The sequence below is a fragment of the Mytilus edulis genome, chromosome 2, assembly GCF_963676685.1.
Source record: "Mytilus edulis chromosome 2, xbMytEdul2.2, whole genome shotgun sequence".
In the NCBI taxonomy this organism is placed as follows: Eukaryota; Metazoa; Mollusca; class Bivalvia; order Mytilida; family Mytilidae; genus Mytilus; species Mytilus edulis.
The window spans coordinates 66,284,415-66,307,828 of NC_092345.1; the positions used below are offsets into that span (position 1 = coordinate 66,284,415).

General features: G+C 33.2%; 2 protein-coding genes across 2 annotated transcripts; one reads left to right on the forward strand and one right to left on the reverse strand.

Moving 5' to 3' along the window:
* Positions 1-3,071: 3,071 nt before the first annotated feature.
* Positions 3,072-6,862, forward strand: LOC139510975 (uncharacterized). Its single transcript, XM_071297536.1, has 3 exons — positions 3,072-3,081; positions 5,300-5,619; positions 6,137-6,862. Exons 1-3 carry the CDS (start codon positions 3,072-3,074, stop codon positions 6,860-6,862), a joined length of 1,056 nt encoding a protein of 351 aa, XP_071153637.1.
* Positions 6,863-13,728: 6,866 nt separating this feature from the next.
* LOC139512712 (myeloid differentiation primary response protein MyD88-like) lies at positions 13,729-22,364 on the reverse strand. Its single transcript, XM_071300576.1, has 6 exons — positions 22,109-22,364; positions 20,806-22,006; positions 16,987-17,052; positions 16,090-16,270; positions 14,966-15,057; positions 13,729-14,356 (listed from the first exon to the last, which is right to left on the reverse strand). Exons 2-6 carry the CDS (start codon positions 21,158-21,160, stop codon positions 14,028-14,030), a joined length of 1,023 nt encoding a protein of 340 aa, XP_071156677.1. The 5' UTR covers positions 21,161-22,006; positions 22,109-22,364; the 3' UTR covers positions 13,729-14,027.
* Between the last annotated feature and the right edge of the window lie 1,050 nt (positions 22,365-23,414).

Here is a 23,414-nt window from a genome sequence, read left to right on the forward strand (position 1 = left end):
GTAGTAATGATAAAACAGAACACTATGGGTACCAATCTGCTCCATCACCTCTCGGCTATGTGTTTATTTTATTGCACTGAATGTCCTATCATTATTGTCTCTTACTTTTGTTTTTTAAATATAAAATTTTAAGTATTTTACCATGACGTAACTAACAGTTTTACAGATATTTAGAAAAATCAACAGAAGGTTTTTATATTTTGAGATTATGTGAAAAAAAAATTTGAGAGAAAACGTAGAACTTGAGCATTGTAATTAATTATTTAGTGTTTGTTTAATTCATTGTCCTTTAAATTGTCGATTTATTATTTTGTTATTGGTTTATACATGAGGGTGACATTTAAAAACATTGTCTCCCGCTCAGCCCTCGTATAAGGTGTAATACCACCATTGATTTTCCCCTATTAGTCTTTGTTAAATTTGAACTTTTCAAAAAAAATGTGCAGAATTTATCTTTGTTTCAAATAATGAAATAGTTAGTACTATAGAAAAAAATTCACATAACATTTCATTGCATATAAGAAAAAAACCATCATTGGAAGTTAACCAATCAAATGTCTCCCCTTATTTTATCGGTGTACAAGGTTTAGTCACCATGATTACAAAATTTTCTATAGAAATCCCAAATAAAAAATAATGGTGTTTTGAAATACCCAAGACATATGTTTATGACACAGAAATGTTTTTACTGCAATAAAATGTAGGATTAATTACCTACAACTGTCAAATTCAAGGGAATATTTGTTTAGACCTACCGGATGTGACGTACCATGATTTGGTGGTATTACATCTAAATAAGCCAATCAAAATCTGAAATTGTAATGTGAAGTATAATAACATGTTTCAATATCGATCGATAAGTCTTATTTCTTTTTGATGTTTTATATTTTGAGACATTTTAAGTATTGAGTGATATGCATATGTGTTTATCATCTACACGTATATATGAGCTGATAAATTGGCATTTTATAACCATTTGAGTGCATAAGATATTTTAATTCGTGTTCAAACAGTAAAGTAGCGACACAAAAATCCATAAAACTTAAAGAATCAATTTACTGTTGACTTTTTATATATGTTTTCCCCTCTTGATCATACTCGTCAAACAAAACGATATTACTCCGTAGCCTTTTCACTAGAAATACAAACGTCAAATGGTGAAATAAAGGTAAACGGGTAAGAAATATTCAGTTAAATTTATATGTTGAAATAAATATATAATTATTGAAATATGTTTAAATGAAAAAAAAAATGTTTTTAGAATTTTTTTACATCGTTAAAAATCTATATTTTCTTAAAATTAACTGTATGGAATGAAAAAAAATACTCTGTTAATACTTTAACAAAACATGTTTAACCCCGCCGCATTTTTGCACCCGTCCGAAGTCAGGAGCCTCTGGTCTTTCAAGTTTGTATATTTCTAATTTTAGTTCATTTATATGTTTTGGAGTTTAGCGTGACGTCCATTTTCACTGAACTAGTACACCATTTTATTAATGGGCCAGCTTAGGACCACCTCTGGGTGCGGGATTTTCTATCTTCGTTGAAGACCCATTGGTGATCTTCGGCTGTTGTGTGCTCTTTGGTCGGGTTTTTGTCTCTTTGACATATTCCCCATTGCCATTCTCAATTTTAATCAATAACCTGGATTTAAAGAAACAGTCTTCAACAGAAAGTCCTGTTACTATTTTTTTTTTATAAATTGAAAGGTCAAAGAATTATTGTTGTAGTATTGAGTCAACCAAAAGTTTGTTGTATCACTGTCCGTTTTAAAAGCTCTTTGTGTCAACGTGGTTTCCAAAAAAAATAGTTGCATCACCATCGTCCCACAAAACATCGTACTAGCATCTCCATCGTCCCACAAATATTTGTTGCACGATTACCGTCCTCTAAAACATCGTCCCACATAAGTTCGATGCATCACCATCGTCCCCGGAAGGTTTGTGGCATCACCATCGTCCCCCAAAAACTCGTTACATAACCATCATCTCATAAGAGTGCACAGCATCACCATATTACCACAAAATTGCAATGCATCAACATTGTCCCCTAAAGTTCATTGTATCACCATCGTCCTAAAAAAAATCCGTTGCACCATCGTCTTCCCCCAACAACTCATCACATCACTATTATTCCTCAAACGATCGTTGCATCACCATCGTCCCACAAAATTTCATTGCACGATTACGTCCTCGAAAACATCATAGCATCACCATCGTCCCCAAAAAGTTTAATGCAGATCACAAATTCAATCGTGACCAAAAGTTTGTTACATCTCCTTTATGTCTCAAAAGTTGTTACATCACTATTAACACATAAGAATTTGTTGCATCACCATCGCCTTCTTATAATTTGTTGTTACACACACGTGCCCTAAAAGTTCGTTAAATTACTATTGTCCCCTGAGTTCTTTACATTACCGTATCGTCTCCTAAAAGTCCCATAAGAATTCGTTGCACCACCACCGTCTTCCAAAAATAAGTTGCATCACAATCGGCCCCAAAAAGTTCCTTGCGTCACCATCGGCCCCGAAGGTTCGCTATATCACAATCGTGCCCCAAAAAGTAAGTTGCGATATAGTCGTCGCCCAAAACTTCGGTGCATCGCCGTAGTCTCCAAAATATTCGTTGAATCACCATCGCCTCCAAAAGGTTTTATGAATAACCGTCTTCCAAAAAAAGTTTTATGAATCACCTTCGTCCCAATAAAATTCCTTGAATCAGCTTCGTGCTCAAAAGTCTGTTTGGCATTATATTGCACAAAAACCAGTCACATCACCTAGATGCGATATGATGACATACAGGGTGTAAGAAAAATGATGTAAACGGCTTACACTTGTTAAAACTATTGACAAGAAAATTCACCGTCATAAAAATTTAATGCAAGTTATAAGATTCGGGAGTTTCTTACTGCATTGAAGATCCATTGGTGGCCCTCGGCTGTTGTCTGTTATATGGTCGGGTTGTTGTCTCTTTGACACATTCCCCATTTCCGTTCTCAATTTAATTGTATATTATAGTCTGCTTATATATAGTAATAATTTGTTTTTCAGATCACAAGACAAGAATGAAATGGCCTCGGGTAAGTAAAAACATAATTGCTTTCTCTAAACACAGAAAAAGAGAACAAAGAGCAAAAGATGAATACACCTCATACTCAAAAACAAGGGGACACTATTTCCAGCAGTCTTCTGTGAGCAACTATGATGCTTCCTGTATTTGATAGAAATAATAAAATGTTATATTACTGTCTATTACACCAATGAACTAAAACAAATATGGCAAGAAGCAACATAGATAAAGGCAAGAGTAATATACCGCTGTTCGAAAGTCATAAATCAATTGAGAGAAAACAAATCCGGGTTACAAACTAAAACCGAGGGAAACACCAAATATAAGTGAAAAAACAACGAAACAGAAATAATACTAAGTACAAAAAAAAAAAAAAAAAAAAAAAAAAAAAAAAAAAAAAAAAAAAAATACAATGCAACACACAAAGAACCAAACTAAAAGAAGACAATTACAATTTTCCTGACTTGGTACAGGACATTTTAAGAAAAAATGGTTGGTTGAACCTGGTTTTGTGGCTATCCAAACCTCCCGCTTTCATTGCAATGTTAGTTATAACACTAAAATGACATAATCACATGACAGGACTTCAATACAAATAAATGCGCGTTTCGTCCACTTAAGACTCACCTGTGCACTCATGTCAAAATAGTAAAGAAAACCAAACAAAGATGAAGTGCATTGATGACCCAAATTCAAACAAGAATGTGTCCACAGAACACGGATGCCAAACTCGCACTATCATTTTCTATGTTCAGGGGACCCTGAAATAGGGATAAAAATCTAATTTGGCATTTCAATTAAAAGATCATATCATAAGGAACATGTGTAATAAGTTTCAAGTTGATTGGCCTTCAACTTCCTCAAAAACTACTTTGACCAAAAACTTTAACATGAAACTTGCACTTTCATATGTTCATTGGACCGTAAAATGGGGGTCTTGGTGTCAAAAATCTTATTTGGCATAAAAATTAGAAATATCATATCATAGGGAACATGTATACTAAGTTTGAAGTTGATTGGACGGATGCACAGACGGACGGACGAACAGACGAACGAACAGACGGACGCACAGACTAGAAACCATAATTCCCCTCTGCTATCGTAGGTGGGGCATAAAAAGTTGTGCCAAATACGACTTAGGTTATCTGCCTGGGATAAGAAATTACTTTTGAAAACAGTAAATTTATTAAATTGACCATATATAAGTGGTATACATGTCAACACAGAATAAAAACGAACACTTAAAACAACCTAGGTCAGCACAGCATTGTATGATCGACACACAAAAGTAACGTCACATGTAAATTTCTAAAAAAAGAAAAATTAAAAGAAATAGGATACAATTCAAGATAAGGTTTGCAATAATAATTGATGTATTCTATTATAATATAATTGTGTTAGTAGTAAGAAAATTTTATTGTATTATCTAGCTTTGTCTGTACTTCTTCTAAATCAAACTGTGAACCAAATACATCGTGTAATAGTAGTTGCCCCAACATTTAATATTATAAATGAACTTGGTGATTAATTATCCTTCACACACGAATAAAAATTAAAAAAGTTAGAAGAACAACTACAAACGATAAGATATTTAACAATATCCGATCAGTATAACAAATAAAACATAAAACGGGTTTAAAGCAATGCGAATTCACATTCAGCAAAACAGTCACAATCGGGAATAGGTCACATTCGGTACTAAAAAGACCAGACAACGTAATAGTAAACCACGATCTAAGACGTTGTAAAAATGTCCTTAGTTAGTTTAGACAAAGACACATCGTACGGATCAACCAATTCATGATGGTGTCTTTAAAATATACGGAGTGTCATTTTTAATCTTCCCTCCTAATAACTTTGTTGGATCAGTTTCTGTGTAAGGAGCACACTCCTGTATATGAAGTCCGTATAGTATGTCATGATCCGTAAAATTTGACAATGAATCAATTATTTTTTATCTCAAATCTCTTCAAATAGCTTTGTTGAAGAGTTGTCTCATTGGCAACCACAACACATCTGTTTTCTTAAATTTTAAAACGTTTTCACCACCCGTGGACATTGGTTCCAACCGATAAGTAAATTTTGACCTAGATCCACTTCAGACATTATGAAGTCCCAGACCCTTGGTGAGTTGCCTAAGTAATTATTATCAAGTTATGCTGGCAAGAATGGTATGAGACGACAGGTATTGTTTTTTATGGATAAAATATCTGTAAAATATCTTACAGATAGTTCTGATTACCAATTGGAGGACGAACTGGTACAAGAATTGTTTTCTAAACAGTTTATCGGTGATATGTCAAGAAAAATTGTTGGTATTCACGATGTTGTTCAGAAGTTTATCGAAACAAATACTATGTCTGATGATGAGAAGAAATCTCTTCTAGAAAAGAAGGTTGCTGACATCAAATTTAGTAAGCTGATAAAGGTTGTGACTAGACACTGCGAAAACAACAATATTCAGGTTTTAAAGAGTTTCATTTGCGCACTTGAGGAAACCAAGAACAGTGAACTAGCAAAACAGCTGACTTTGGTGTATGATGAACGGGTAAGATTAGAGATATTACTGGATCAATTTCTGATGATTATTAAGTCCAAAATATTAACTTGCCCATGTTCCTAATCATATTTTTCAAATGTTTTCACTTTTAGTGTATCTATTTTTTGCAATGGAACTAAAATTCAGCAAAAAAAATTCCTGAGTATGTGCGTTACCATACTACACCGAGAAGCTGATTTCAATTTATGAATAATTGAAAAGCTTTTCATAATAAATTAATCTCTGATTTGAGTGTTTATTCTAAAAAGTCCAAGTTTTTTAGCTTATTAGCTTATTGATCATCAAAATATTGAAAATGACAATAGATAAGATGCAAGTTTCAGTCTTCTTTGTAAATACAACTGGACACGAAAAATACTATAGGATTAATCTAAAACATTTTAATACACGTTGAATACAAGTTTTCTCCTGTCAACTTCATATTTTTCAGTAGAAACTTTTGTCTGTCCAGGCTAACTACGTTTGTTCATTAAACAATTCAACTTAACTTTTTTTCGTTTGTTAGGTGAATTCCCTTTCAATTCTGAATCGATTATCAAAGGAAAAATCGTTGGTGGGAAACCTTAAAAATGAAATAAAGCGTCTCCAACTCACATTAGAGGAGAGAGAATATGAGTTACAAAAACTGAAACAGGACAAAAAAAGACTAGCTGAGAACCTGAAGACCACTGAAAGCGATCAAAAACAAGCTATGCGGCTTCTAAGAAAAGAGTTGCAAGGCAAAATTTCTAAAAAAGATGAATATATTTCAGCAGTTGGAAAGGAGTTGGAAGATCTTTCTCAGAAGAAGGACGATCTTGAAAAAGAAGTTGATACCAAGTCACTTGTCATTGAAAAGAGAGAAAGTGAATTACAAAGGAAAGAGAAGGAACTACAAATGACCATTAAAGAAAGCAATCACATGAGTGGCGAGATTCAAAGAATGAAAGAAAATTTTGTTGTCGCTATTGGCGAAGAAAAGGAACAACTTACAAAAGAGATAGAGAAGCTCGAAGATAGAATTGCAGAGAAAGAAAGTACAATTCTCAATCTTCGAAGAAATCAGACTCTAACAAGAGGAGAAATTGAAGAAGAATTGAAAAATATAATGGGTGGTCAGGAAAGGAAAATCGATGAACAGATTGCAACTATTCAGAACCAAAATGAAAATATACGCCAACAAAATGAAAAGATTGACGTTTTAACCAATGCTGTTATGAAACTAGTTAATCATATTGAGAAAAAACAGTGACTCGTACTATTGGTAGGTATGATTGCCAATCCGACAACTCTCAACTAGAGAAGCCTATACATATGATTATATAATAGATTACAATAAGAAACTATTCAGTTATTATCAGTTTTGCAATTTATTGTAAGAACTTCCAACTTTGACTCATAGGAAATAAAAAACGATATGATTTAAATCATAAATCAGATATCATTAATGAACATTTTACAATTGCTTAATGATTTCCTTTTGTGATTGAGTGGGAATAATTCATTTTGTACTATTTCGGATATCATTTCAGAACACTTGGTGCCTTGTAAATTATGAATGTTGTTAATAAAGAAATCGTTATCTTGTAGAATGAGGAGGGCACGACTGACTCTTTACTTGAAATAAGTGTTTTAAATCTAATGTTAACTCATGCAAACTTTTATATATAAAGCGTATAAAACAATGTTGGAGTTTCGTTTAGCGTGTTTTTCATAACTTAATATATCAATCAGTATACCAATTATGGATTTAGTGTAGACATCATATTTTAAAGCAGTCTGAGAAAAACCTGACCTTGTGAAATTCCAAAATATAAAGTATTCGACAAGATGGTGATCCAGTTAAATACATTTGTCTGCTCTATGGTCGGGTTGTTGTCTCTTTGGCACATTCCCCATTTCCATTCTCAATTTTATAGACAGCAACTTTCAAGTTATGTATTAAAGTATTGAAAATAAAATCAGTTTTAGTGCAAAAAAAAAATAACATTTTTAAATTTTTAGGACGCAACGTCACATCACGTTCACGAAAGAAGCAAAACATTGTTTTTGTTGCTGTTCTTAATCATAGAGTCACAGTGAATTGTACATGGAACATCAATTCTACCTCAGTTACTGGAAGTTCAAAACGGCCACTAACATATGTTTAATGATTTATTAGATATTGATTAAGGTGCAGCTGTGGATTTAACTAGAATCATATTCAAAACAGTGTGGCTGTGGCCATTGATTGACGACCTAGATTATCCCATTGACTGGGACAGATTATGTGAAAGTTTGTCTGTAACGACCACTGCTCACTATGTACTTGTTAAAGACACTTAAACTGTGGGGTCACCAAAGTTTCTCAACACCTAAATGAAGTTATTCGAAAAATTAATCAGGAATAACACGATGTTATGATTTATATCAATAATATAAATCAAAACATAAAGGTTATTCCTGATTAATTTTTTTTTATTGAAGGCGTTAAGAACCTTTGGTTACCCCACAGTTTAAATTCTATAATAAGTAAGTAGTGAGCAGTGATCGTTACAGACAAACGTTCACCTAATCTGTCCCAGGCCACAGCCACACTGTTTTGAATATGATTCTAAAACCTTCTAGTATATTTCTATTCAACTCACCAATAAATTTACAATGACCGTGTTTTAACTTACGAGCTTTATACACAACATCATCTTAAACATTTGCAATGCAATATCCCGTTTTTAGTAAGATTTCTACAGGTAGTCAAACTTTAACATCAAATCTATATATTTATGGGGGAAAAATGAAAAAAATAGAGTAAAACCATATACAACTTATTTTCCCGTGTGTGAATGTCGCATGAACACAATTATTATCTTTATATGCAACAGGTAAGGTAAGAAAAAGCTTATGCCAATCATGAAAAAATGTCAAAAACATTAACTAATATGCATTAAGGACTGATACTTTAGAAAATATATACCTTCTAGTTGATTTCTAACAGTAAAAGAGACAACCTGACCAAACATTGTAAAAATGTAATTCCTAGAATTTAAATAATAATATCAAAAAAGCTACGACAAACTATTAGTCTATTAATTCTTTCCTATAGTACTGTTAATAGTTATATCGCTGTATATGTTAGGGTGAATATAGTAGATTAGTCTAAATATATCCAAATTGATAGCTTATGAAACTACGGTTAAATGATATCGAGCACAGTTGGTTTAAAATGGTTTTGTCTCAAGGGTTTTGTCTCTTTTTAAGTCCATTTTGGTGCTATAGCTCGACTTTTAAATTCTTTGCATTGATCCTTTATGCTTAAGGTAAATAAATATAGAAAAAAAAACGATCCGGACTCACAAATTGTTTATACTTTCATATGGTTAAGAACTCTTTGTTCTGAATGTTAATACATACATTTTAGCGGTGTCGTTAATACAAGTACAGTAATTAGATCTAATAATGCTATATACCATATTTGAAAATGTTGGTAAGAAATAAAAACGATTTTCAAATTAATAAACACCAATAATTGACCCTATCTCTCTTTGTTAAGATTTGTATTCAAATCTTAAGTTTAATTCTAAATTAATTCAAACGTGTTTCAATATTCCAGATTCACATGATTGGTGCTTGTTCGCCATTGAAGTTATCATTGTTTTATCTTATTGTCCTTATTATCAAGGCCGTAACTACCCTTGAGGCAAGTGAGGCAATTGCCTCACTAAAATTTCGACACTGATTTTTTTTATACATATATATAAATATAATAGTCGTTTGTTGTTCTGTCTCAACCTTGATTTCTATAACTTGTCATCATTCCTTTTAAACTATTCTTCCTGGATATAACTCAGCATCTCACGGGTGATGTTTCTCGATTATATTAACCTAGTAACGATAATCATAATGGATCTCTAGTTAAAAACAGGCTCTTGCAGAAAAAGGAAAAGCGACACTGAAGGTAAATAAGGAATAATTCTAGTAAACTAGTTTTTTGGTGAACAGAGTTTGAGTATTGCATATAACTTCATTAGTGCTATCCAAAAACGATAAGTAGACTAACAAATGAAGTACTGGTCTTCGGAAGGGGGCAGTCCTGTCTGCGTATTCATTTCTCCGTTTCACCAACTTTTGACAAATCAAGTACTGGGCATCGCAAGGGAGCAGTCCTGTCTGCGTATTCATTTCACGAACTTTAATCTTACTCTTTACAGATAAATAAAATATAAATAATATGAAACATCCATGGATTAGTTTTTATCCATGTTTCTTTAACCTTAAAGAATATCCCATATTCCAATTTGATATTATTGAGGATCGAATGGTAGAACCTTTAACACAGGATTTTGTCTTTACTTATTCGGGACTACGGAATTTCGTTTCTTTATATTCGGGGTTTCGGAATCGGACACCCCAGACCCTAACCCCTAAATTTATAGATTCTGGAACTAAAATACCACCAACTATTTCCAGAAATAATTGGAAATTACGGACCTACATGTAAACGTCAAAAACTCCAGTCCAATTTCCCCTGTACCCATACCAGATATACTTACTCTATAGATATAATCATATACCTGTATCTTATCTCATTCTATCCCTAGTTTGTCTACTCTTTGTCAGCATAAAGCGAGTTGAATATTTTGAAACTGCGACTGTATGATGGTTCTTACAGGAAAGCTTAATTCCCTTTTGCAAACAAAACTGTTACTACCGATGCTGCTACCGAATTGCTGATGGAGAAGGAATTGGAAGAAGACATTGATCATTGTGTTGATGATAATGTGCTACCTTTAGAAACACAGACTGCCCTGAAACGACTGAAAACTTGGAAAAGAGCACGCATGAGTGGCGAGAGATTGTGCGGTCTTGCCATGCTCCATGTTCATCGCGATAAGGATACCAGTAGACCAAATTATGATTCTGAAACGATTTGACTGAACCGGCAATAGAAAAATTTGGCAAACTCTACTGAATCAATGTTTGTTCTATGTTCTGGCAGCAGACTCAAATCAGTGATATTTGGATGATTATCTTACATATAAATTTAAATAAAGTTGTTGGTGTTAGTAAAAGTCTTAAAATATGAAAAATTTATATAAAAAGTGTCCAAATTCAAAACATTATCAAACTCTCTAAAAATGCCTAGAATGCAGGATTTTACACCATTCATTTCATACCCTCAAAACAATTTTTCGCCTCGCTTCGCTCGGCTCATTTATTTTTGCCTCACTATAATAAAATGCCTAGTTACGGCCTTGATTATGTTATTTTGGAATCTTAAAAGTTGCGGCCTATATTTATTAATCTCATTGTAGATTGTAAGACAGTGTTTTGTAATAGGTTTAAATAACTAACAAGAACTTCCTTGTCAGGTAAAAGATAATTTAGGGACATACCCCGATTACATTTACTTCCTGGATGGTAAAATCCTTTTTTAAACCTAATAATAAACCTTACACATACAAGAAGAAGGGTCCGAATATGGGTCTTTTCTGTTCTTTATTTTAATGTTTTAAATCTCTTCTATTCTTTATTTTATTTTCGGCCCTTTATTTTTCAATTGAACATCACGAATCAGACTCGGAGTTCTATATTTCAGCTGTTTCTGCTCTACCAGTGACACCAGGTAAAACTTGCAAGTAATCATGGTGATGATTTGGGTTTTTCTTATATTCATACTGATTTCTCCCTGTAGTTCAGGCCACAGTAGGAACACTCACCATGCACGGATAACTTAGCTGTACATTGAAAATTCAAAATTAATAACAGACTAAACGTACATTCCGAAAGATCATAGCAACTGCATGATATATAATTTCAGGGTGAGAAATGGTGGTCATTTAATTTGAGAAAATGTTATCGTTTTATACGGAGTATATTTTCCACGGTCATTTTAACTACTGTTAACCACTATTCTTTATATATGTACCCATTGTTATAATTACAAACCTATCCCGGTAAAGATATTGTTATAAACAAAAAACGTAGCGACGCTGATGCGTGGATCTCGACTATCCAACGTTTGGCGTGAATCGTGATAATGGCTTTATCATATATATCTTCACTGGGTTTCCAAAATGTCGTATATGACTTTTTGGGCTAAACTACTTTTTGACACAAATTGTCTTGGCGGGAGAAAATCTTTTATTTTCCAAAATAGCACAGTTAGACCAATCAAAACATTTGAAATAAAATATTTTACAAAATTGCCAATCTCAGTTGTTTGTAAAGTTTGCTTCCAAAATGTTGTATGAAATCTTGAAAATTGTTTTACAATGACTTTATGAATCAAATACTTGTACATTTTATTATTTCTGTGAACATAAATGAAATTTTGGGGTAATCCAGAAATGTCAAAGTTTTTTATGTTGCTGCCATCTACAAACATGTTTAAGTTCCCATATAACATTTTGGAAGCATGCATTTTGACTAAATTTTCAAAGCCTGTTTGTCAAATGATTTTATTTTTAGCCCATTCAGCTTTTTTGTGTGGAAATAAACGTATAGTACTAAGAAAGAGGAAATTAAATGTCACGAACGCATTGGGGAAATCCCTTTTTCTATGTAAAGAGCATAGTTATTAAAATTTCAGATTAAAAGTAAAACGCTTAAACTCGTCCATTTATATGAGCATAACGAAATGTTGCTGATCCGTTCAGAAGATTGACCCCACTTTTAAGTCTACTTCTTCACCACTGACAACTATTTGATGTTAGTCCTATCAGTGAATCAAATACACGAGATATTGACCCTAACTCTTTTCTTGTGTGTGTTCTAGAATGAACTTACGAAAAATATTTACTGTACACTTTTATTTCAGGCTAAATGGGACGGGTGCTATATGAGGTCTCAAACATATATTATAAATAGGAAGATGTGGTATGATTATCAATGAAAAATCTATAAAAATCAGTTAAAAAGGGCTTAACTCATCAGATGGATGCAAAACAGGAATACATCTAATAACACAGAATGGACGTGGCAGGGTACTTATATAGCCCAACAACAAAAGACTTTTTAGGTATACAGATCTGAGAGTACTCGCAGTTACTTAGAACTTTTTTATAGCCAATATGATTAATTGATTAGTGAAAACTTATTTCATTTCATATCTTTTCTTGACAATGTTTATTGTTTGATTGTATTTTGAGGTCCAGTTTGAGTATGGAATACATAATTTGGAAACTCTGAATGCCTGAATTTTATGTTTTGCTTAACAATTGTTGTTGGTTTGCTAACTCATCCACAGAAGGACATGAATAAAAAGCATGTATAATTATACTAATAGTTAATCAGGACGACCTAAACAGTCACTGACAAGTAATAGAGAGGAACAACGTAGATTCAAACAAATGAAATATAAAAAAAGAAACATATCCCCATTTTAATTTTACTAGAAATACACCAGCCTTTCAATTTAGAGTATGCACAAGTGCAATTACAAAACAATTTTCTTGGAATTCAAACATGTATAAAGTAACAAGAGTGCAAACGCTGAGATGTCTCGCCTGCTTTACGTATTGCGATTGATCTTGTCTAAAGTCTGTAATATGAAGGTATTACTACAAGTATCACAAAAACTTGACATCACCAATGATCCTTTTAAATTAAGTCAAAGTCAGGTTATACCCGTCAGACAGAAATATTAATCATGTACACTTTACAAGTTACATTTAGCACGCCTTTTACGACTTAACGTATTTGATTCACGAATAGCGTAGAAGTTAACCACTCGAAGATCAAAGTAAAAATTACCATTCATGTTACGATCATTCCATACACCTTATATAGTTAGCCTTTAATATGAGAGAAAGAAAATTACGCAAAATGAACATGACCAATGACCATAAAAATAAGTTCGAGGTCAGATGAACCCTGCCAGACAGACATGTATGGGTCTTGCTCATTGATGACGGTCGAACTGTGACCTGAAGATGCTAATTTCGGTGTCATTTGGTTACTTGTTTTGATTGTCTCATTGGCAATCATACATCACCTTTTTTTATATGTCCGCCTTACAATAATTACAAACACTAAATCTAGTTTAGATATTGCTTATAGTTTCTGAGAAATTGGCACAACCACTAAAATTTTACAGTGCAATGTTTTTATAACATCTTTATTTATAAAAAAAAAACAGTATTCATTCTTAATAACCAATATACAAAAATAACAATGAAACGTTATATATTTATATCGTACAAAATCTGAACGGTAAAATATTCAACTATAATATATGAGTTAAATTCACATAAGTAGTCTTTCATTCCACACAAGAGTCGACAGTTCCTGTATGGGTCTACACGTGTTATAACACATCCATTTGGATGTTTGGATTTCTTTAATGATCTCTAAGTGATAAATGGACGGATACACGTCTGTATCAGATTTTTCTGACAAACATCGATCTTCAATTAAATCTAAATACATTGACACATTCTTCATCCAGTTTTCTTCTTCTTTTCTCCTTTCTTTCCTTTCTTTTCTTCTTCTTCTTCTTCGGGTGGAAATTCTTGACATGCAACACCAATTCCATACAACAGATGTTGCACATGCTTACTGTCATATTTCATATTCTTTAAGTCATCAATTGTACACTGCCAATCCTGTATACTTGGGACGAGAGGGCACTTGATAGTGGCGGCTACTCGGGGCCAAACCCATTCTCGTTGCATGGGGTTTGTAAAATTAACTGTACCCACAAAGTTCAATATAAGTGGAATTTTTACATTGTCTAATAATATTGGTATAATACGTTTTGTTTTTGCACCTAAAATTGAAAATAAAACCAACCAGTTATGAATATCTTTTAAGCAAAACTAAAACCCAAAAGAAATAATGATTTCCAGTTTTTCATTTCAATGTATTTTATTCTATTGCTGTCGGGACGTTAAATCCTCTATCTCCTTTAACTAAATATTTAAATAATTAAAGTAATACTGAGAGGAATAAGTACATTTACTTCTCATATCTGTCTGTAACACAAATATTTGGTGATTGGATTGCCCTCCCCCTTTTTAACTTCGAATTTATCATCGCATCTTTTGTAACCACTTTTTAATGTCTAGATATTTTTTGGCAATTTAGGTATTGTTATTTAACTATTTCATTGGTCGGAGTTTTACACATCTCCTGTTGTTCTTTTCTGATTATTATAAATATTCAATAACTGTTATAGGGAACGTCGTGCTCATAACTGTTTAAAATCATAACTCTCTTCTAAATTCATTTTACTCTCAGGATCAAATTTCGAGTCAATGAAGCTAGTAGAATTTGAAAATATCACAAAGTCTAATAAGCTATACTTCAAAATATGTTTAACGTTTTAACCTTAAAAAAATAAAATATAAAAGAAGAAATAACAGTAAACAATTCCTACCTGGTGATAAGGACTGTGCTAATTTTAATGCGAAATCACAATCTTCGCTGTCCTCGAATCCTCTAGACAGTACCACTATAACTCTCCGACATCTGCAATGATAAACAATAACGAGAAACATAAGTCTTTACCCTACATCTCGTATTATTCATACAATTAGGGAATTTTTTTTTATTATAACATGTTTCCCTCTATTTCTAGTTAAACAGACTAAAGGCTCTAAAGAGCCCGAGTCTATCACCTTGGTCTATGCACATATTAAACAAATGACACTCTCTAACATTATAGACGGGAATGATGATTAGAATCCCTGTTTTGTTAATCTTCTATTACTGATCATTGAGAATTTCTAGTTTGTTAATCTTCTATTACTGATCATTGAGAATTTCTAGTTTGTTAATCTTCTATTGCTGATCATTGAGAATTTCTAGTTTGTTAATCTTCTATTACTGATCATTGAGAATTTTTAGTTTGTTAATCTTCTATTACTGATCATTGAGAATTTCTAGTTTGCTAATCTTCTATTACTGATCATTGAGAATTTCTAGTTTGTTAATCTTCTATTACTGATCATTGAGAATTTCTAGTTTGTTAATCTTCTATTGCTGATCATTGAGAATTTCTAGTTTGTTAATCTTCTATTGCTAATCATTGAGAATTTCTAGTTTGTTAATCTTCTATTACTGATCATTGAGAATTTCTAGTTTGTTAATCTTCTATTACTGATCATTGAGAATTTCTAGTTTGTTAATCTTCTATTACTGATCATTTGAGAATTTCTAGTTTTTCTCTATCTTCTTAAGTTTTTGCTCAAAACACAAAAGAGGGTTTTAAAAATCTTCATTTAAGGCCGGCTAATACTCCTATAAAGAGTGACAGTCTACTGGCTATATCAGCAAACTTTGACTCAATTTGTAGAGTTCAGCATTCTGAACATTTCCGTTCATGCCAGATTTCTCTATTTATAACGGTTTTCAAAATAATAGACACAACTTGCATGTTACCCCTATATTTTAATTTCAGCCAAGTCGGCCATCTTTGTAATCGGGATCAACCGGGATGCTTGTTGTTATTCGTAAAAGATCTTAAAACAATTATACAAATACCTTTACAAGTAATGTTACCTGTTAGCAATCATTTCTGCTGTTACTACATATTTCTCATCGCCAGCGAGATCGTCCCTACCAGGAACATATAACCTTATATTATGATCTTCTCCTTCTAAAATGTGCACCATATCTTTCATAAACTGGATATCTCGTTCTGTATTACCATAAACAACGAAAGCATCGTACCTGTCACTTTCTTCAAAATAGAAAGAAAATAAAATGTTTCATTTAACAGTACTAATAAAAAGTAATATGTTTTATTACGGCATACTCTAATAAGAAAAGCATTTAAACGAAACAAAAAAGGCCTCATGATTTTCCCAGATACAATTTCCACAATTTCAGTACTATGCAAGGGCCATGAAGAGAGGCGAAAGACACCAGAAGGACATTCAAACGTATAAGTTAAAAACAAATTGATAACGCCATGGCTAAAAAAGAAAAAAGACCAATAGACAAACAATAGTACACAATGCACAAGTTGAACATAGACAATCAAAGTCTGAGCAACACGAACCCAATTAAATTGACGTTTTAGGGAAATCAATGATAAATACTTAAATGCTCTATTTTTAGGTATGTCAGCCATTTTGGTCGACAGGCTGTAAAATGGGAGATTTTTTATGAAATAGACACGCCAATGGTCATTGTGGCCATGTAATTTCAGAGAAGATTTTTGTGAAAGATACCGACGAGGTCAACTGGCAACTCAAACGACGGACGTCAAGTGATGGGAATAGATTATTCTGCGTTTTAGGCCAGGTGAGGTAAAAGCACAATACAAACATCTTTTCATTTCTTTTTAAACATTTCAGATATAATTTTTCATCGTCTTTTTGCTACAGAAACACTTTTTTCCTCATTTGATAGTCATTTTATCCAGGATATAATTAAAATGATACTACGTCTTACCTGGTACCTTTGGTTTTGGTGGCAATGGAGCACGAGCTGGTTGTTTAGAATGCTCTACATCTCTTCCTGAAATATTGACAAATCCGTCAATAAGACAATTGATATATGAAAAAATATATCAGAAACACGGGTAATTAAACCTTCCCCTTTATACCAATAATTACAAAATTTTGTCATGCCAAAAAAAGTAGAATATATTTTGGCCAAATGTTCCAAAAAATAAAAAGAATGAAGTGATAATTACTTTTAAAATTTGTTATTTGTAATATTTGTAATGGTGACCAAAACTTTTCATAAGTGTATTATACCTTGAATACTGTTAAACAACAGTGCAACCCTTACCATGAGGTAACGTATTTGTTATGAGCTCTACACCATAGGTATTTGGGTACAGGAATATTTTTGTAGCCTTCCCCCTTTTTTCCAAAAATCCGGTCCCATCCCCCATTAATTTCGATTATTTTTGTGTTTTACTGTATAATGTGAACATATATATACTAGAAATAACTTGTGTTTGTTATTTCCTATCAACTCCAAGTTTACTATTCACAGCGGTCACTGGTATTTTATATAGAGTATACTAGTATTTAAGTTTTTATATTCAATCAAATTTCTTTGAGCCAAAAAGTGTGGGGACATGGAGGAAAATCCGCCACACTTTCAATATTGGGAGAGGGGCAACACTATGTTTTGATAGTATGATAATAACCACCCTTGACAATCCTATGCCAGTATCATTTATATCGTGCTTCGTAATGCCCACGTCACACTGTCCCGATTTTTATGCCGATGGCAACACGATTATGGAAATTTTCAAAATCGGGACTGATCGTATCCAGATCGGACTATTCGTAGTGCCATCTTTAACCATCGTAGAACCATCGGCCACTTTTTCTAGCCTTCGGGGACAACTTCGGGAAGGGTTCTAAATTTTTTAACATGTTAAAAAATTCCCGAAGGTGCGTCCGATGTTGAGGGTTCGTATTCAGTTCGTATCACCATCCTCACCATCGTAATGTCACCGGGAATGCATCTTTGAACATCGTATTGCATTCGTGTTTCCATCGTTTCCATCGGGCAGTTTTGACATTACGATGTCTACACGAATGAATCACGAAGCTACCCGAAGGTCTTACAATGGCAACACGACTTCGTAAAGACCTCGTAATCCCGTCGTGTTGCCATCGAATAAAAGTACGAAGATGGAACTACGACGGCAATGAATTCAGTTAAATGTAAGTTAATTTTCGCACTAAAATACAATTAAAGTGTCATGCGCGATATGCACTGGTCAGTCTAATACGACAGTTAAGAAAGACGTTCACAAAACATGGAGCTCATATCATATGATTCAAAAGATTTTAACCACATTTGGTATATTGTTCCTCCTTGTAATGATCTGACCTTTTTTACGTTCAAGGCCAAAGGTCAAGGTCATGCAGATTGACTTGTTTTTTTCTCCTTGAAATAGCATAATACACAGGAAATTGGTTGCTCATTTTTTTACCTGCTTGTTCTAAAGACAATATTAAAGGTATTTCCAGTTACTGAATGTTTTTGTTGATTTCTAAAAAAATAGTTTATATATCAAATATGCATATTCAATTTACCATTTTCTGCATGTGTCATATACAAATATAGTGTCCATATTTGTCCCCAATATGTTACATACGAGGGGATGCCACGCTCGGCATTGCCTGGTTTGAACTGTAAAATGTGTGCACTAGTCTGAATAATCACCCATAATTATGCCCATATTTACTGATCTGTCTTAAAGGTAAGGTAATGGGTTCGTTGATCCCTTTTATTCAAAAAGAGCTCTTTCCAGGAGAATATCATAATAATAGAGACAAAAGGAAGGATGTTGGGGAAAGCAACAAATGCGGCAAAATATGACATATAGAAAACAAAACGGTTATGGAGTAAACATTCGTGTGACGACAACTCAGACGATACATAAAAAATCAGAATAATGAAGAAAAAGTTGGTTTCCCTATATACGTGTACCTGTAGTGTTGGTGTACGAGGCGCGTTTATGATTTTCATTATGTTACTTGATATGAAAAATTGACAAAAAATAATATTTTACTTGTAAAAGTAAATCCTGAGCCTGTAATAGCTGCTCTTCTTGTTCCATTTGAATAAATAGAAACAACGCTGTCGCCTTTCTTGTTCTCATAGAATCATATGATATGAGCTCCATGTTTTGTGAACGTCTTTCTTAACTGTCGTATTAGACTGACCAGTGCATATCGCGCATGGCACTTTAAATGTATTTTAGTGCGAAAATTAACTTGCATTTAGCTGAATTCATTGCCGTCGTAGTTCCATCTTGTCGCCTTCGTACTTTTATTCGATGGCAACACGACGTGATTACGAGGTCTTTACGAAGTCGTGTTGCCATTGTAAGACCTTCGGGTAGCTTCGTGATTCATTCGTGTAGACATCGTAATGTCAAAACTGCCCGATGGAAACGATGGAAACACGAATGCAATACGATGTTCAAAGATGCATTCCCGGTGACATTACGATGGTGAGGATGGTGATACGAACTGAATACGAACCATCAACATCGGACGCACCTTTGGGAATTTTTAACATGTTAAAAAATTTAGAACCCTTCCCGAAGTTGTCCCCGAAGGCTAGAAAAAGTGGCCGATGGTTCTACGATGGTTAAAGATGGCACTACGAATAGCCCGATCTGGATACGATCAGTCCCGATTTTGAAAATTTCCATAATCGTGTTGCCATCGGCATAAAAATCGGGACAGTGTGACGCGGGCATTAAGATTGCATAGACTTTAAATATAAAAATAACTTCAATTTAAGTACACATATAACATTCGTTTATGTGATACCAATCTTCTTGTTTATTTCTAATTTAATCTATTAACTAAGTTTGCTTAGTGTAAAATTTAAATGGCACATGTACTTCCTTAATGGTATACATGTAACAAAAGAAATATAGGACACAATCAAATTTATACGACTTCCTGAAAACATGTCGTTTGGAACTTCCTGGATAAAAAAACATATTAAATTGGAGGATAAGATTTTGGATATTAAATTTTAATATTAACATTGAACAAAAAATAATTAAGAATGAATTTTATTAGTTCACCTTATCATAAACCGAGACATACAGAATCAGTCCACCATATTTGACCTACACTAGTAAATCGGAAATACTTTCGATTTTATGTAAAACTTGAAGTGGCTAGGCATTTAGGGTAATGATGTGAATTAAATTGCACTCGGTTGGATTCAGGATAGGCTAAGGATAAATATGATGCAAATATACGCATTATATGTTATAGATATCTTATAAAACCTATGCTTTCATACACAATTAATATCTAATCGGGGTGAATATTGTACAGACAATTATAAGCTATTTTTTGTAGATAACATATTTTCTCTTCTTAACTTCTACATTTTTTGTTGTTGGGTTGATATCTGTTTGGCATATATATGATATACTTTCATTAATATATATATATATATATCTAACTGTCATCGACCAACGATTGTTCAACTTAAGTTACATACAACAAAAATATATAACTATTTATATATGAGCCTTAATTGTTGCTAATCAGCTTAATAACTGACATTTCATATGTACAGAAAACAATCACCAACAAGTGAAAACTCAAAGAAAAACGCTTACTACTTCTGCTATTTAAAACTAATGAAGAATTCGAATAATACAGCAGACTAGGAAGTAATATACACTTATTTGATTTTCTTTAATGTGTATGAGTAGTGTGTTTGTGTTTTTGTGTGTGTGTTGTAGTTCAATATAGAAATAATACGTACTTATACTTTTTTCGCTATCCAACACAACATCTGGTCTCTGTATCTCTACAAGATACTTTAACAAGGTGTCAACTGTTGGGGACATCTTTAGTCTGGTACTCCAGTCGTTAAGAAGAGCGGTAGTTGGACTTTCATGTTGTTCAAATTTTCTCATTTCCTTTGTCATGTATCCCGTTCTTTCTGCAAGTCCATACCAGTCATTACTATATTCTCCTAAAACAAACCCTTCTACATCAAGACGTTGTGACAATTGCTTTGTCGATGTCGCTCTCAATATTTTGAGCGGAACGTCTTCACAATACGCTATCAAGTTCTGAATTATTCTTTCATCATCTGAAATTGGTTCATCAGCCATTTTAATAAGATCTTGAAATAGAAAAGTTCACAGTAACCAACTTCCAGATGAAAAACGGAACTATTGTAAAAGTCTTCCGGTTTAGTTAAATATGGTTACCTCAGTGGAAATCCAAGTTATATCCGATATATATTTATCAATACGAATTTAAAGTTTTCATTACGTTATATGTCTATATTTAGTTTTGTATGCCAGGTATACGCAGAAAATTCAGTTTAAACATGTTTGGAATTAATGAGTCGAACGATTTCACTGAATATGTTTGCTCGCAACCTCCATGTTACTTTAGATGATTATTCGACATTGATTTGAAGCTGTTACAATGAAAATTAGAAAAATGAAATACGTGTATTTCAACTAAAAAGTCTTTTCTAGTACAAAAGTCAAGAATAAAAGATGGAAGAATTTGTCGGAAGTATTTCAAAAACGTGGGCGCTCATAAAATGATGAAACGGAAATAAATTCCAAATATGGGTAAAAGTCTCTTTAGTATAGGTCGCTGAAAGACACAGTTCATTCATAAAAAATATACATGTATATCCTTAATTGTTTTCTTGTTTACACAAACATTACAAATAGTTACAAACATCCTTCATAAAATTACAACAGTTGTTAAACTATTTTACTTTTCTACATTTCCTAAAACGTTTTCCTTGTTCTGGTCAATAGAAGCGGAAAATCTACAACGTGTTAAATCTGTAACTCCGGTCGACGAACTCGTACGATTATTATTGTGCCAATATCAAATGTGACTAATAATGACCTAGCTACGCAACTGGTGATTTTCTGAAAATAGCCAAATAATCGTTCCCGGCTTGCTGATGCTGAATTTAGTAAAATATTATGCTTTTGTTTTAACCTCTGAAACTAGAAAGGCATTTTTACCATGAAAATTCGATGGTACAATGGAAACGATTTGATTTTTGATTTTTTGTGTTTTAACGCTACTTTTCAGACAATTTCGTGGCGGCCAGGTTTTATTGATGGAGAAAGCCGGACTACCCGGAGAAAACCACCAACCTTTGATAGGAAACCTCAGAAGCCTTGGCAATTAAGATTGGAGTCGAGGGCACCCGCAACAGCGGGGTTCGAACTCACAACCTCAGTGTTGACTGTCATGGCTAGTGATTACAGTAAAAACTATACTTAGACCGCTTCGCATCATGTGATCAGAAATAACTTTATTTTCAATTGTGATAAATAAGGGACGACATCAAAAGTTCAATGAAGGATAAAAAACTTAATTCACATAGTTTTTTCACTGACCCCCCCCCTTTCCACACCCCCTCTTAACTTAATTTGAGAAAAATTGATTTACCTATGTGGATATATGTAAAAATCAATGTCGGATAAGCAAATCTTGCAGCCGTTCAACCCCCCACCCCAAGTAACTGCTTACACTTTAGGACAAATTGAGAACACCCCCGTTATATTTTTTTTTATTTTTCTCTCTTTTTTTTTTAGCTCACCTTGTCACATGTGTGATTTTTTTCATCACATGGCCCTAAATGACAAATTTTACTCTTTTGTTTTTATTTTTGCCTTTTTATCTTGAAAACTTTAAAAGATACAGAGAAACATTAAATTGCAAAAATGTTCAGAAAGATAAGTTATACAAATTACAAATTGTCGAAACCGTCAACCAACTCATAATTGGAGTAATTGCCCTTTGATGATGATTTTTACCAATTTTTTGCGTTTTTTGCCTTATATCTAAAAACATCTTACAACAGATGGAAAATTAACTCAAATAAGCAAAAACGAGCGCCAAGACAAAATCTATAATTAAATAAATATAAAAGAATTCGTCTGGCGTCTCCAATGTGTGTTATTGCCCATGAACAGGGGCGGATCCAGGATTTCTGGTTAGGGGGCGCAATTTTTTAAAGTAGAATTATTGAAATATTCTTCAAAATTGGTGAAATTTAGAAATCGAAGTATAGTGTGGTAAAATTAGCGAGAAATTAAAGTTTCAAGCTGAAACTGCCTCAATCCCGCACCTGACAACAAACTATAATCATCGTATAAATTTACAAGAAATATGTGAGCTTATATTCATTGAGACTACCCCCATATAGTTCCCAGAAAACGGGACTGAAGATAATAAGCTTATAGAGACAGGTCTCAATCTGGAGTACACAAGCTGACCCTCCATATAAAAAAATCTAGCGAATGTTATGTCAATGGTTGCTTGGAAAACTGGTGTTGCATTCATATATATTAACTTCAGGGGGAACATGCAATAATGACGTAC